Source organism: Ascaphus truei, chromosome 5 (assembly GCF_040206685.1).
Source record: "Ascaphus truei isolate aAscTru1 chromosome 5, aAscTru1.hap1, whole genome shotgun sequence".
NCBI lineage: Eukaryota > Metazoa > Chordata > Amphibia > Anura > Ascaphidae > Ascaphus > Ascaphus truei.
The window spans coordinates 122,047,553-122,060,905 of record NC_134487.1 but is presented as its reverse complement, the minus strand read 5'-3'; the positions used below and the strand labels follow the sequence as shown (position 1 = coordinate 122,060,905).

General features: G+C 41.2%; 1 protein-coding gene across 2 annotated transcripts in view; it reads left to right on the top strand.

Moving 5' to 3' along the window:
- Positions 1 to 12,878, top strand: part of CFAP54 (cilia and flagella associated protein 54) — a 331,179-nt gene extending 318,301 nt beyond the window's left edge. The window contains exons 65-69 of one of the 2 annotated variants that reach the window (XM_075600548.1): positions 596 to 784; positions 3,037 to 3,143; positions 4,976 to 5,147; positions 11,658 to 11,732; positions 12,044 to 12,878. In XM_075600548.1, the coding sequence (XP_075456663.1) occupies positions 596 to 784; positions 3,037 to 3,143; positions 4,976 to 5,147; positions 11,658 to 11,732; positions 12,044 to 12,163 (663 nt within the window). In that variant the 3' untranslated portion in view covers positions 12,164 to 12,878. Of the gene's footprint in view, positions 1 to 595; positions 785 to 3,036; positions 3,144 to 4,570; positions 4,956 to 4,975; positions 5,148 to 11,657; positions 11,733 to 12,043 lie in introns of those variants that run through there. The other variant, XM_075600549.1, reaches the window with a different exon arrangement.
- The last annotated feature ends 475 nt before the right edge of the window (positions 12,879 to 13,353 follow it).

The window sequence follows — 13,353 nt, the reverse complement described above, 5'->3', positions numbered from 1 at the left end:
TTATATCACAAATTAAATATGGTTTCTGTGAATAAATCAGGAATATCGTATTAATGTGATTTAAAATTTTATTTTGTACAAGTACTATAGTGTACATCTATTTTTTTTAAGATTTTGAAACTAAACTCTCAAAAATGCAGAGTGAAGCAACCTTTCTTGCTTTCATTCCTCTTCTTTCAGAATATATCCCTCTCCACTAACTTACAGTAATAAGAAGCTGTAGAGTCCCTCTTCCCATTAGGACTTTCTCTTTTTCTGTGTGTATATAGGTTATGTAGTGATGGGAGGTGGACCTCCATTTCTCAGCTCATTTATCTCAGAAACTGAATGAGAAGTAGCATCCTAACCCATACACCTGAATGCAGTTTTCCATACGGAGATTCTTTATTTAAGTTGCTGACTGGTACAGTACTTCTGGTTTCAAAAGCAGAACCTAAAGAGTAGTGTCATCCCTTCATTTCTCCCCAAGTTGTGAAGACATTCTCTTTGTATGGTCAGAAATAGAATGCCTTCAAATAATACACAATATTGGGCGTTATTGTATTGATTTTGCTTCTATGTTTAATTAACACTGTGCCAATTAATGGTGTTACAGACAATTCTGGAAAGCAAAGAAGTTCACCAAGTGATGCCATTATCAGAGAAGGTGTCCTCAAATGATTCTACAGACTGCAAAGCAGACATTCTAAATGAACATGTTGCAACAAACTCATTGGATAAAGAACTTTGCTTACAGTGGTACCTTCCATCATTAGAAAGACTATCAGAACAAAGAAAATCAATGGTAACATTTTAGTTTGTTTTTTCCCATCATGCTTTTTCTACATTATTTTTAATCACTGCAAATTATTCATCTCTCAGTACGGATATTATCATGTTACATTTAGAAGCAGTACGTGTCCATTAAACTTAAAATGTAATTTCATACTGATTTTGTAAAAAATGTACGCTGGCAATTTTGGAGCAAAACTAGGATAAAAGAGACATTTTGACCTTTTGCCTCCAATTTTTAATTTGAAGAGTAAAGTAGTATTCAATTCTGGTAATTTGTTGCTCCATTTTCTTTATTATTTGCTCAAAAAACTCTGCCAGGTCTCACATGGCATAAGGAAGTGAATGGATCGATAGGACTGCCGCGCGAAAGGATAAATGTGGAAACTCACCAGCATTGAAAAATAAGATCAATTTATTAAACTACATAAAATAGGAACAGGACAGAACAAAAACCCCTCCTCCCACGCGTTTCACGCCCACTGGCGCTTTTTGAAGGAGTACTCCTATTGATACATTCACTTCCTTTTGCTCATTTCGATCGACACTACGCCCATCGGGGGACACGGAGGTGAGTCTGTAAAGTGATTGTACACTCAGACTCATAAATAGCAGGAGGAGAAGGGCGGTGTTTCCTAGTGAGTAACGCTACTCCACACCGGACAAATTAGAGACGTGGGGTCAGGACTAGAGCACTAAACAGAGGTACAAGTTATAGCGGGGCTTCTCTCTATCCACACAGGTACCCTATTTGCTCATATTTGTTCTTATCATACCCCTTAATGTGTCTCCTATCTACCACTCTTTGTATTATACCTCCACAACCCGTCGGGAGCTCCACCATATACGCATTCAATATCTAATATCTTTATATTTTTCTGCTTTCCTGGAGCTCATATTTGTTTTTTTCTTTTAGTCACATGGCATAATCTTCCCTTGATAACAATTATTGCCACATGGGAGAAACTTGACTAACTTGTTCATCGCATATGATACTACATATGGTAATAGAGGGACTTTCAGCAGGGTTTAGAATAGTCCATTCAAACAGTGCATAACATGGCTGAGCCCTTCGTTACCATGAATCCCTGCAGGACAATGCTGCTACTGGAATCACAGACCCATTTTCTTGCTTAAAGACTGAGCCTTGCGGACCAAGGGCTCAGCCATGTTATGGACTGTTTGAATGGACTATTCTAAACCCTGATGAAAGTCCCTCTACTACTAAACTACTACTGTACCATAGATATGGAGATGCCTACAATGTTTGGGAACATGCGAGTAAGACTAATACCACCAGATTACAAGAATATTACCTAATGACATGTTGCACTATATTGTTTCCTATTTCTTCCATTTTTCTGTTATCACTTTAGTGGAACAATTCTTAGAAGGGTTTGAGCAGTAATTAGTATCCACTTTATTATTTTTTATATATAAGTTTGTTGTGCACCTTTATCACAGTGCCCTGCGTATTTCATTGTATATGCACTTTTTAAATATACACTTGCTAAATTGTATTTTGTTCTCATTCTGAGGACTCGTTGCCTAATTTCAAAAGTTTAAATAGTGAGGCGTGCCATTTGTAAAAAAAAATTACACTTTAAAGGAGGAATCCGTGCCGTTTCTTTTATTTTTTATTTTTTAATACAGGTTTGAAGCAGGGGGTCTCCGGAGCAGAAACCCATTCATTTTAGCTCTGGGGTCCCCCTGCTTTCAGAGATACTTACCTCCGAAGGGGGTGCCGGTATTTCTCAGCAGTTTTCTGCAGTATAAAATCTCTGGTCACATGGGCCAATATAAAGCTGCACCAGATGACATCACGGCTTCCTATTGTCCTGCAATAAGCCAGGAGCTTTAAAAATCAGCCATAATGTGAACCCTTGGATTGACTACCACTTCAGAGGTAATTATCTACAGAAGCAGAGGATCCTTGGAGCTGAAATTAATGGGGTTCAGCTCTGGAGACCCCCTGCTTCAATCCTGTAAAAAAACAAAACGTCTTGGATTGCCTCTTTAGCTTGTAATCACTCCACCAAGTACTTGTAGCTGAGGGACCAAATAGGTTGCCTTCTTGGAGGCGTTGATTTTCCTTGTATGCCTCTCATGTTGTGTTTTGTTTTATTTGGCATTCTTAGTGATAAAATGTTTTGTATTTTTTTTAGCATAACCATGAAAAAAATAAAAATTTATCAAACACGTATCTGTAAAGCACTAGATAAATCTTTAAATATGAATTATGTTCCTCATTCTATATTCTTACAGGTGTTGCTATTATATGCTTACAATGCAAAGAATGTCAACGTTAAAGATCTTAGAAACTGTAATCCAGCTAACCTGTTGTGTGGTAATTTGTGGATTCCTCTTGCACGGTATATATATTTTTTTGCATGTACTGTTTCTTAATTGAGTTTGAGCAGTTGTATAATATATTAGAATTTAATGCACAGGTCCATTGGGACTTTAAATATATACAGTGTGGAATGACTGACTGGATGAAATACAATAATTCTAGGTAGGTCTTGCTTCTTGTTTAACAAATGATTGATCATTTGAAAAGAGGCCTGCAATTACCAGACTATAATTGGCATGTGAATATGCTACTCTTCCTTCAGTCTATGAATACACGGTCTTGTGGAGCCCTCCATAATACTGCCCTGACCTGCAAGCAGGGAAAAGTACGGCCAAACACTTGAAAGTTGTTCCGCCTGAAATATCATTATGACCCACATGCAGACATGACATTTAAAGATTAGACTTGGTTACAAAATTGACAAAAATACAGTACTGCCATTAAGAAGAAAATATACTGTACTCAAAAGTCAATCCACATACTCTTTGAGGATCTGTATACAATGTTTAAGACAATGGAATATGCACAAAGTACAGGACTCTTAAAGCACCAGTCTACCCATACGTTTTTTTTTTTTGGTTCTTGAGATACTTACCATTGAAGGTAGCGCCGGTACCGTCCCCTCCAAGGGAAACGAGATGGAGGTTTAAATCTCCTACGTCACACTAGCCATTAGAATGCCTTTCTATTGGCCAGCGTCACACGAGTTAATTACCAAGAAGTACTAGCACTGCCTTTACGGGTAAGTATCTCGGGAATCAGGGGGTCCCCGCAGCTCAAATTAGCACGACTTAGCTCAAGGGACCCCTTGCTTCGCATCCTTGTAATTAAAAAAGAAAGCGGGGAGGGAGGAACTGCAGTCTACTGATTTGTTTAAAAGGATAAGGAGAACTTAATTGAAACAAAAGCCTGAGTTGTACTCTACATTTCTATAGGCTGTACAGTGTTTCACTCCCCAAACATTTCCTCCCGAGGTTATACAGCAGGGGTGCGCATACTTCCCGCGCTGCTTTCCCCCCCCCCCCCCTCCCGCCTGCTCTCTTCCTGGGTTGCGCGCCCCTTTAATGCAGCATCAAATGACGTCATTTCATGTAACCCCGCAGCATCATTTGATGGCGCTTTGCCATGGAGACGTGTGCTCCAAAACCTGGTAAGCAAGTTTACAGAGGCCTCGCGCTGAAGAGTTTTGGGCCTCTGTAACCGCCGCGCCCCCCAAAAAAACTCTTGTGCCCCCCAGTTTGCGCACCCCTGCTATAAAGTACTTAAGAATCTGTCGGCTACCAAATGAGCAACTTGAGCGCAGAACATTTTGAAATATGAATTAACTAATCATGCCATTCTTAAGGAGAAAAATAATTTGATACTATAGTAAAGGGGGAGTACAACAATATTCTGCCTTCGTCTCAAATTTGCATGAATTAACTGTTTTGCTTCCTCCCTTTACAGGAATACCTGAAAAATTAGTTTGTTGCACTTGTTCAAGTGCTCTTTTACTGAAGCTAGCTGTACAAGTTGCTTACAACAGGCTCACACTTTGGACTACTATAGATAGAATAAGGGAATTTACAGGTTTGTCTCAAAGTGGCTGTACATGTTATTTTCAGCTAAAAATCTCTATTGAAGTCAACAGGGACTTTCAACCGAAAAAGGCCCAGATTGCTTTTTTTCGCCTAAAAGAAATTACCCACTATATAGAAAACAAATGGAGTGTCTTTTCCTTACACGTACAGTATAAGGATTAACAGGTCTGGAAAATATTACTCGGTTCTTTAACTTTTTTCATAATTCCTGATGTCTGAATATACAGTATTACCTTTAAAAAAAATGACATACTGTATATATTTTCCTTAGAGTTGTTTCATTGCATGGGAAGCTATCTACTTTGAAGCAAAAGGGTGAAATCTCACTCCAGTCTGTGATGGATTCCTCAATAACTGAATGTGTTGAAAAGCAGAAACGATCAGATGAAACTGCAAAAAGTAAAACTGACCTAAAAAAAAACCATATCAATGGGGCACTACAGGTATAACAAATATTGTGGATGTACATTTATTTTTATTTATGTCTTTACATAAAAGCATCAATCATATGTGGACTGTAGCTAACTTCAAAGGATGTACATTGATAAACATTTGGAAGTCCTTCATACATTTTTCAGATATTTGGGATAACAGTAAAAAAAAGTTCATACTGTACATTAACAGTGGCTAACAATCTAAGGAGATATATATATATATATATATATATATATATATATATATATATATATATATATGCAAATATAGCTGTATGCTCATCTGCATGTCTTAGGCAGGTCTGCAATCCCACCTTTCCCCATTATCACCCAGCATACAGCACTTCCACTGCAGCAAGGGATTCTGGGAAATGACATGCAAATGAGCACACAGTGTCACTTTTTGCCTCAATAACCATTTTTAACATGGTTCCATATAGGCTTAAGCTTGCTGCATGGTCACAGCTTTGAGCACAGCCAGGGTTAAGGTGCATACCCAGAAAACTACCCACAGACAGCTGTTTCGACCTCTCTTGCATTCCCAGTAAAATCAACCCCACACAGCTGTCTGTGGGTGGTTTTCTGGGTATGCACCTTAACCCTGGCTGTGCTCAAAGCTGTGACCATGCAGCAAGCTTAAGCCTATAGGGAACCATGTTAAAAATGGTTATTGAGGCAAAAAGTGACACTGTGTGCTCATTTGCATGTCATTTCCCAGAATCCCTTGCTGCAGTGGAAGTGCTGTATGCTGGGTGATAATGGGGAAAGGTGGGGTTGCAGACCTGCCTAAGACATGCAGATGAGCATACAGCTATATTTGCATATTTGCTTTCCTGTGGAGGGTTTTTGTCACTTTTTTTACTCACCATAACTTAACTCAGTATTTTTATATATATATATATATTGTGAGGGGGTAACCAGGCTCACTAATAAAGGTTTAAGCCCGTTTGGTTACACGTCTAATCCATGTATTGGGGTTCGGGAGTGTCAGCTCTTGAGCCCAGTGATTGTAATGCATTGAATGAAATTATGCGACAATAAAGAATTCATGTGTTTTTACCTTTCCAGGAGTGCCAGCAAGCAGAGATTGCTGGGCTATGAGTTTCAAGGGGAGGGGGGGGGGGGGTTTACGGAGAAAATGTTGTCAGAATGTGTCTTGCTAGCCGGGTTCCAGAGTTGCTGGAGACCCCAAAATGTACACAGGAATCATGTCGGATTCTTGGACATTGAGACACTGTAACGCCTGTATGCCCGCAGACCTGGCCAGTCCCCAGTACTGAGGTGGGTAAGGGTATAACACGCACCCACAGCAGTGAGGGCGTGCCCGGAGTGTGGTAGTTGCGTTGCCGGGCCTGGTGAGTAAGGGTTAACGTTATACTTGCTGAGTCCGGGCGCCAGAGGTCAGAAGGTATTGTTCACTTTGGCCTGAGTTTTATTGAAGACATCTAAGTATTCATGGTATACCTTCGGCAAAGCAGAGTGAGAAGATGAGGTGGTGTCGAGGCCAGCTAGCACGGCAACAGAAGGAGAAACCGTCTTCTCTGAGGAATCAGCCCATTTGATCGGCAAAACATTGGTCCAATCAATACGCGGGTTATGAAGCTGCAGCCACAGCAATCCCAGAATAACCTGGACAGTAGGGGAATGGAAAACATCGAAGACCATTACCTCGGTATGACCATCCGCGGTGGTCAGGGTAAGTGGAATGGATTCCCAAATGATGAATGCTGGTTGAAGCGGTCGACCGTCAATGGCCTCGAGGCCGATGGGTGACTTTTTCTTGACTAGCAAGATTTGGTTGTTGCAAGCGAAGGCGTGATCAAGAAAGTTGCCACCAGACCTGCAGTCGATGAACGCTTCAACTTCTATTTGGAGATCAGGACCCACAAGGGTTATGGGGAGGAATATCTTGTTCGGTAGTTCCTTAGGGAGAGAGGGGCAAGGAGAAATAGTACCCAGTAGAAGCCCCTCTACCTTTACTGGGCATTCCCGTTTCCCGGTTTCAAGCGGCATTGACGAAGTTGGTGTTCTGGGGAACCACAGTAATAGCAGAGGCCCTTCTCCCGACGTCGTGCTTTCTCAGCGGTCCAAAGCTGTTGGCCACCAATTTGCATCGGTTCAGGAGCGTGCAATGCAGGGAAGGGCAGTGGAGGATATCTAAGAGAAACAGGTAAGGACGAGAGAGAACGAGAGCGGTGATGCTCGTGGCGTCGTTCTTGAGTGCGCTGATCCATCCGGATACTGAGAGCGATTAGTTCCTCGAGAGATGAAGGCCGGGCGTGAGCTGCAAGGTCATCCTTGAGAGATTCTGACAAACCATGCCAGTATGCCGCAGCGAGAGCTTCATTGTTCCACTGGGTTTCTGCAGCGATGGTGCGGAACTCCACCGCGTATCTTGCAGTTGACCTACGAGCCTGGGAGAGATGAAATAAAGAGAAAGCAGCAGTCTCCCTACACGCTGGTGTATCAAAAACTAGTTGGAACTCATGCCGGAATTTGAGATAATCTTGGGTTAGGTCTGATCTGTGTTCCCAGAGGGGAGTAGCCCAAGCGAGGGCGTCGCCAGTGAGTAGGGCATAGACGTAGGCCACCTTGGAACGACCAGTACGTAAGTGGGATGGGGACATTTCGAATTGGACCTCACACTGATTCAGGAATCCTCGACAAGCGAGGGGGTCCCCGTCATACCGGTTGGGGGGTGGAATACGTGGTCCCGGATTACCTGGAGGTATTGGGGCCGGGGTAGGTTGTGTCACAGGAGATTCCCGGAGAGATAAGGTAGACATTTTCTCAGTGACATCAGTGAGTTGATTGCTTAGGAATTGCCAGTGTTCCATGGAAACGCCTTGGCCCACCTCAGGGGGGTCTGCATTTGTTGGGCTCTGCATAATGTAACGCCTGTATGCCCGCAGACCTGGCCAGTCCCTAGTACTGAGGTTGGTAAGGGTATAACACGCACCCACAGCAGTGAGGGCGTGCCCGGATTGTGGTACTTTTGTTGCCGGGCCTGGTGAGTAAGGGTTAACGTTATACTTGCTGAGTCCGGGGCGCCAGAGGTCGGAAGGTATTGTCCAAGAGCCAGAGTCCAGGGATTGGAGAGAGCAGCGTAGTGATGTCCGAAAGCCAGGGTACAAGGGCAGGAGAAGGCGGCGTAGTCAAAGTCCAAGGCAGATTTCAAGTTCAAACCAAGGGAATCCAAACAGGGACAGGGACAGGAACCGGAGCTGAAACAGACAAGGGAGCTGGGCATAGACACTGCACACACAGGAGCTACAGGAAAGCTATGCAGAGCAAGGAAAGAGAGGACAGACTGGGGTTATAAAGGAGGGAGGACAAATAGCAGGAAGGAGATTGGCAGGGGTTTGTCTGGGAGCTTTCAGGGATAGGTGTGTGAGAACAGGGGAGGAGACAGGGAGGTAATCTAGGGTAATAGCCTGCAACCTCCGGGGGGCGGAGCCAGTACCTGGGGAGGGTTGGTAAGTAGAGCGGGTGCGCGCGCCCTCTGTAACGCAAGTACCAGAGCGTGGGGGAAGTATCGCGGAGGAGGTGCTCGGCTGGGGACTATGAGAGGGAGAAGGAGCGGAGGAAGCAGGTAGGGAGACGGAGGTGCACCGAGGGGCGTGAGTCCCCTGACGGGAGACCAGGAACCGGGAACGCGCGCGCGCACAGTGAGGGGACCGTGCATGCGCGCAGACCGCGAACCGGAGCGTGCCGACCGCGCCGCGAGGGAATGAGGCAGAGAACAGGAAGGCAAGGGAACGGAAGGGTTAGCCGGAGGAACCAAGGTGACAGGGACACGCTGGGAAGAGCGAGTCCCCCGATCCATTACAGACACATTGCTCCGGCAAAATCTCCTCTTGAAAATGCTTGCTCAACTCACCGCTAGGATTCCCTGCTTCAGCACAGACCAGAAAGGTAAATGGGGCATTGGCATGTGTAGTATCCCTAGAATGGTAAAGGGGTTCCTATTTTAAGAGGGGATGCCCAGTTAATGCCCAGGTCACGCAGAACTCGGTATGCTCCAACCATTTTTAAAGTCTAAGTCCAGTATAGTGTGTGGGGAATATGGCTAGTAGGAATAAAGTGCAACTTCTTATTCTATTCCCCATAACCCTCAGATTTAGGAAAAGTATATAAATGTCTGGTTTTATTAATCAGTGTTTTGAAAGTACATACAGTATATGCTTGTGCACGGTATTATGAGCTGGGTCTTTCCGAACCGATGTTCTGGGTGAGTCACTGGGCTACCAGCTTGGTGCCAGTGTGTCTACACAGACATCGGACATGAAAGACTCGGAGGGTGCCAGGGGTGTGAAGAGCATTTAGCATTTGGGCAGGAGGTTTAGACTGGGCACCCACGTCCTGGGATGAATGGCCAGTCTTTGGACTACCAAAAAATCACTGGTGGGTGTTGAAGTTCCATAATAAGACAACACTGCATATTGAGTTGTAAAGAATGTCAAGTTTTCTGAGGTGAATTTGGGGTGCTGTACCATAGGATTTAGGATTTTACCATAGGCAGGATTTCTTTCTATAAAGTACACCCAGTTTGGAATAGATTTTGGATGTGAATTGGTCAATACAGTATGCACACAATATTTGACAAAGGGCTACCGCCCGAAACGCATTAGAGTTCCTACCTCTCATAACACCATGATGTCTACCATGGAATAAAGGATGTTGTAACCTCTTACCTGCTGGTGTATAGCCCCCAAGTTTTTTGCTGTGCTCCGCTTCTTCCTCCATGGAACCTCTCTTGCTGCACACAATATTAGATGGGAGTCTAGTCACAAGCCCAAATATTTAAAGCTATAAACTGAGGCAAGATTAGCATTAGAGCAGGTTCTGATCCTTTACTTTGTCATGGGAAGCTTTAGAAATGTAGCCTTAGTCCCAATTACCATAGTTACTATTTTGACAGTGTTTTAAAATGGTTTATTTTGAGTGATCCAGTTTAAATTTGATAAAAATCAGATTGCAGTACATTTTAAGAACAGGGAGACTGGAACCACGTGCATGTAGGATAGTTTAATCATCAGCAAGCATGTGCAAAGAAGTTGTCTTTCAAATGGTGGGCAGGTGATTTTTAAAGACAGAAAAAAGTAGGGGCCCCTGTGGGTCCATATGCAGGATGCCAACTGCAGTAACCGGTTCTCAATGAGGTAAGTCGGATCAGTAAATCAGATTCACTCATTCAACACTAATATTGATCACCCAACCATTGAGAAAACATATACCTATTTCCGATTTAATCATCCAAATATGCCCAATAAGTGCTCAGAAAAATAAATCTAAATGACAAACCATTCTCAAAAATGGCGGTTTTCAGGGACTCCAGAAAAGTGAAATAGACAGAAATGGAATCCGCATGTGAAGGAGAATAATAGAACTTTAATAGGCAGCAGACACTTCCGATTGATTGATTTACTTTTGATTGATTTACTTTTCTGACGTTGGTGGACAATGCCTGATGTGACACATTTGCATATAATTTGCCCTTATTTTTATTCTTCTTGTCTTATATTATTTGCCTTTTAAATTTGTATTTATTTTTATTTATTGTTTTTGTGATTTGCCATTAATTAAATTATGTTTGTTGTTTTAGATAACTATTGGTGTGACTATCACATTTTTTGCCATTATTTTCAATTTGGGGTATTACAAGGTTAACCCTTGTTGGATTTTTGTCACACAAATTAATTGACTTAACTTTTTCTTGTATGCCACAGGATACACAGACTTTCCCAGATAGTGTGTTTGACACGTAAAAAAACATGTCATATTTCTGCAAGTGTGCATCAAACATACTGTATTCATGATATCAGCTGGATGTGTCATTGGAATGTGTTGCATGCAGAAACACAAAAGTTACAAAATATTGTTACACAAAATAAATATCAGAACAATTTGGAAAATTAGTACTGTATAAGGACTATAGTTAGTACTATATTGTAATTAGTACTATATTGTGTGAAGCTGACAATCAAGGCCCTTTATGGCCGAAAACCCCTATTCAAGCCAATAGGGATTTTCATCCAGAAACGACCAGAACAGCAACTTCTCACAATATACGATTACCCTCTTAGTCCATACACCAGCAAAACAATTAGGTGGAGACGAATGAGTGAATAGTGATTAGTGTGTAGTGTAAATTGTAGCTGTGCAATATCGGTCATTCAACTGCAAGGCTAAGGGACTTATTCTAGTAACTGCGATGTTATCACTGCAAAATCGGGCGTTTGTTTTTGCAACAGTAGTGATGCTTGTAAAAAAAAAAGACATTTACAGGTGATTTTGACACGTTGTCATGGCTTTCTGAAGAGCTACACATGCAGAATCGCTTGTAAAGTGCACTTTCCAAGCGTTAAGTCTCTTATCGAAGCTTCTAAGAGTTACCATGTTTTAGTGAATCAACCCAAACTCATGGGAGCATGCACACTGAATTATCTTAAAACGTGCTTTTACTTTTCATGTCTAGAATATAAAACACTGAACCAAATGTCCCTTCTTTTATTAAAGGAAATGACCATGCAGCATTGTTCCGAGATACAGATTTTGTTGTCCCCTGTTCAGGATCCGCAGCCTTTAAGTCAGGTTAGACTTCTAGATAATATTTTTCATTGTTAAGTGCAACTATAGAATTTTTATCATACACATTTTCTGGTATACAATGGCTTAAGAAAACACAACATTAAATATTAATAATTTATATATAAATTTCTTATAGAAAGTAAATTGCCAAATTGAGAAAGTCTAGTCTTCTTTACCACCGGGTGGGTATTGCAGCACTTCTTTTTTTTTTTTTGCTTTTTGATATTAATCTTCTTAAGTGCAAAAATAGATGTGATGCTTGCCTATGACAAGAAAAATGATTCTCTCACAGCTATAATTTCCTTTTTTTACAGACTCCATTTGACATCACTTTGCCATCATTAATCAGGCTGGAGAGAATGTTTGACCTGATTCACGGCTGTATGTTAATGAAGGGAAGACTTTGTGATTGGATAGTTTCACAGCTTACCTAAAATGTCCGAAATCTGTCCATTTATATTACGTCTCCAACACACTCATGTTTGGTCTGTTTATCACTTCAAGTACATCTTTAACTGATATATATATATATATATATATAACGCAAGTATATTTTTATATTGTTGCTTGTTTTACTTGTAAATGTTCCTACAAGATCTCAGGCTATTTTATCCTAGTTGCCTATGAGGAAAATTGATCATAAAATCAATCTCTGTACATTTTCCCATGACAGGTGATGAAAACTACTTTAAACTGTTATAATAAAGCAGAGTTCATAAAACAGGTCTTGTATGACTTATACTTTTGGTTAAATGTTGGTTGAAACGGCATATTGGCCTTTCCTATTCTCATAACATGTTGATGATTCCAATAGAATATTTATATGTTTGCCAAATTAGGTGTAGTTGTTGCCTAGAATATGCTGAAAACTTGGGTTGGCCAATAGATAAGACCTTGAGACAAACATGAATACATTATTTTCATATTTTACCTGTATGAGAAATCAAGCAGGGAGGTAAAGCAGCAGTGCTATGTGAATCAGATGTTATTTGATACGGATAAACAAATCTGTGGTCGGCAATCAGATAACAAAAGTCCACCCTTCCATTGAACATTGTAATAAATACAAAACCACATATGAATATATCTGAATTCATGTACAGTATGGTTTCCTTACACTGTCAAGTTTTTATGCAGAAAACAGTAAAATGCTGAATAAAAACAGTTTTCACAAATAAACTCCTTTGTGTTTCTGTATTTAATCCAGTGTTTGCTCCATGTTCTTCCGTTTGCCATTTGGGAAGCATCAATAACAGGAGTTGCATTACAATGACATATCAAACTGTGCACCTCTGAGAGTCACTTTTTCTCCCATTTTTCTGCGTCCACAATTCTGCCCATTCTAAAGTGGCATAAACCTCCTTTGGTTTTCAAAGCTGCAGCAGATATCAGAAACCATAACAACAAGTTTGTTAAATATGATGCATCTAGTAGCAGAAAAGGGCACCAAAACAAATCTAATGTTTTTAATAAATGCAGTGACATCAACTACAGGGATAGAGGAGATGGCAAAAGTGCACCAAAAAAGAACCATTAAATATAAAAAGGCCAATATAAATGCAAATAAACAGTTCGACGCAAAAGTTCGCTCAATCTGTCAAAGACTTGAAAGTGGAAATAAGAG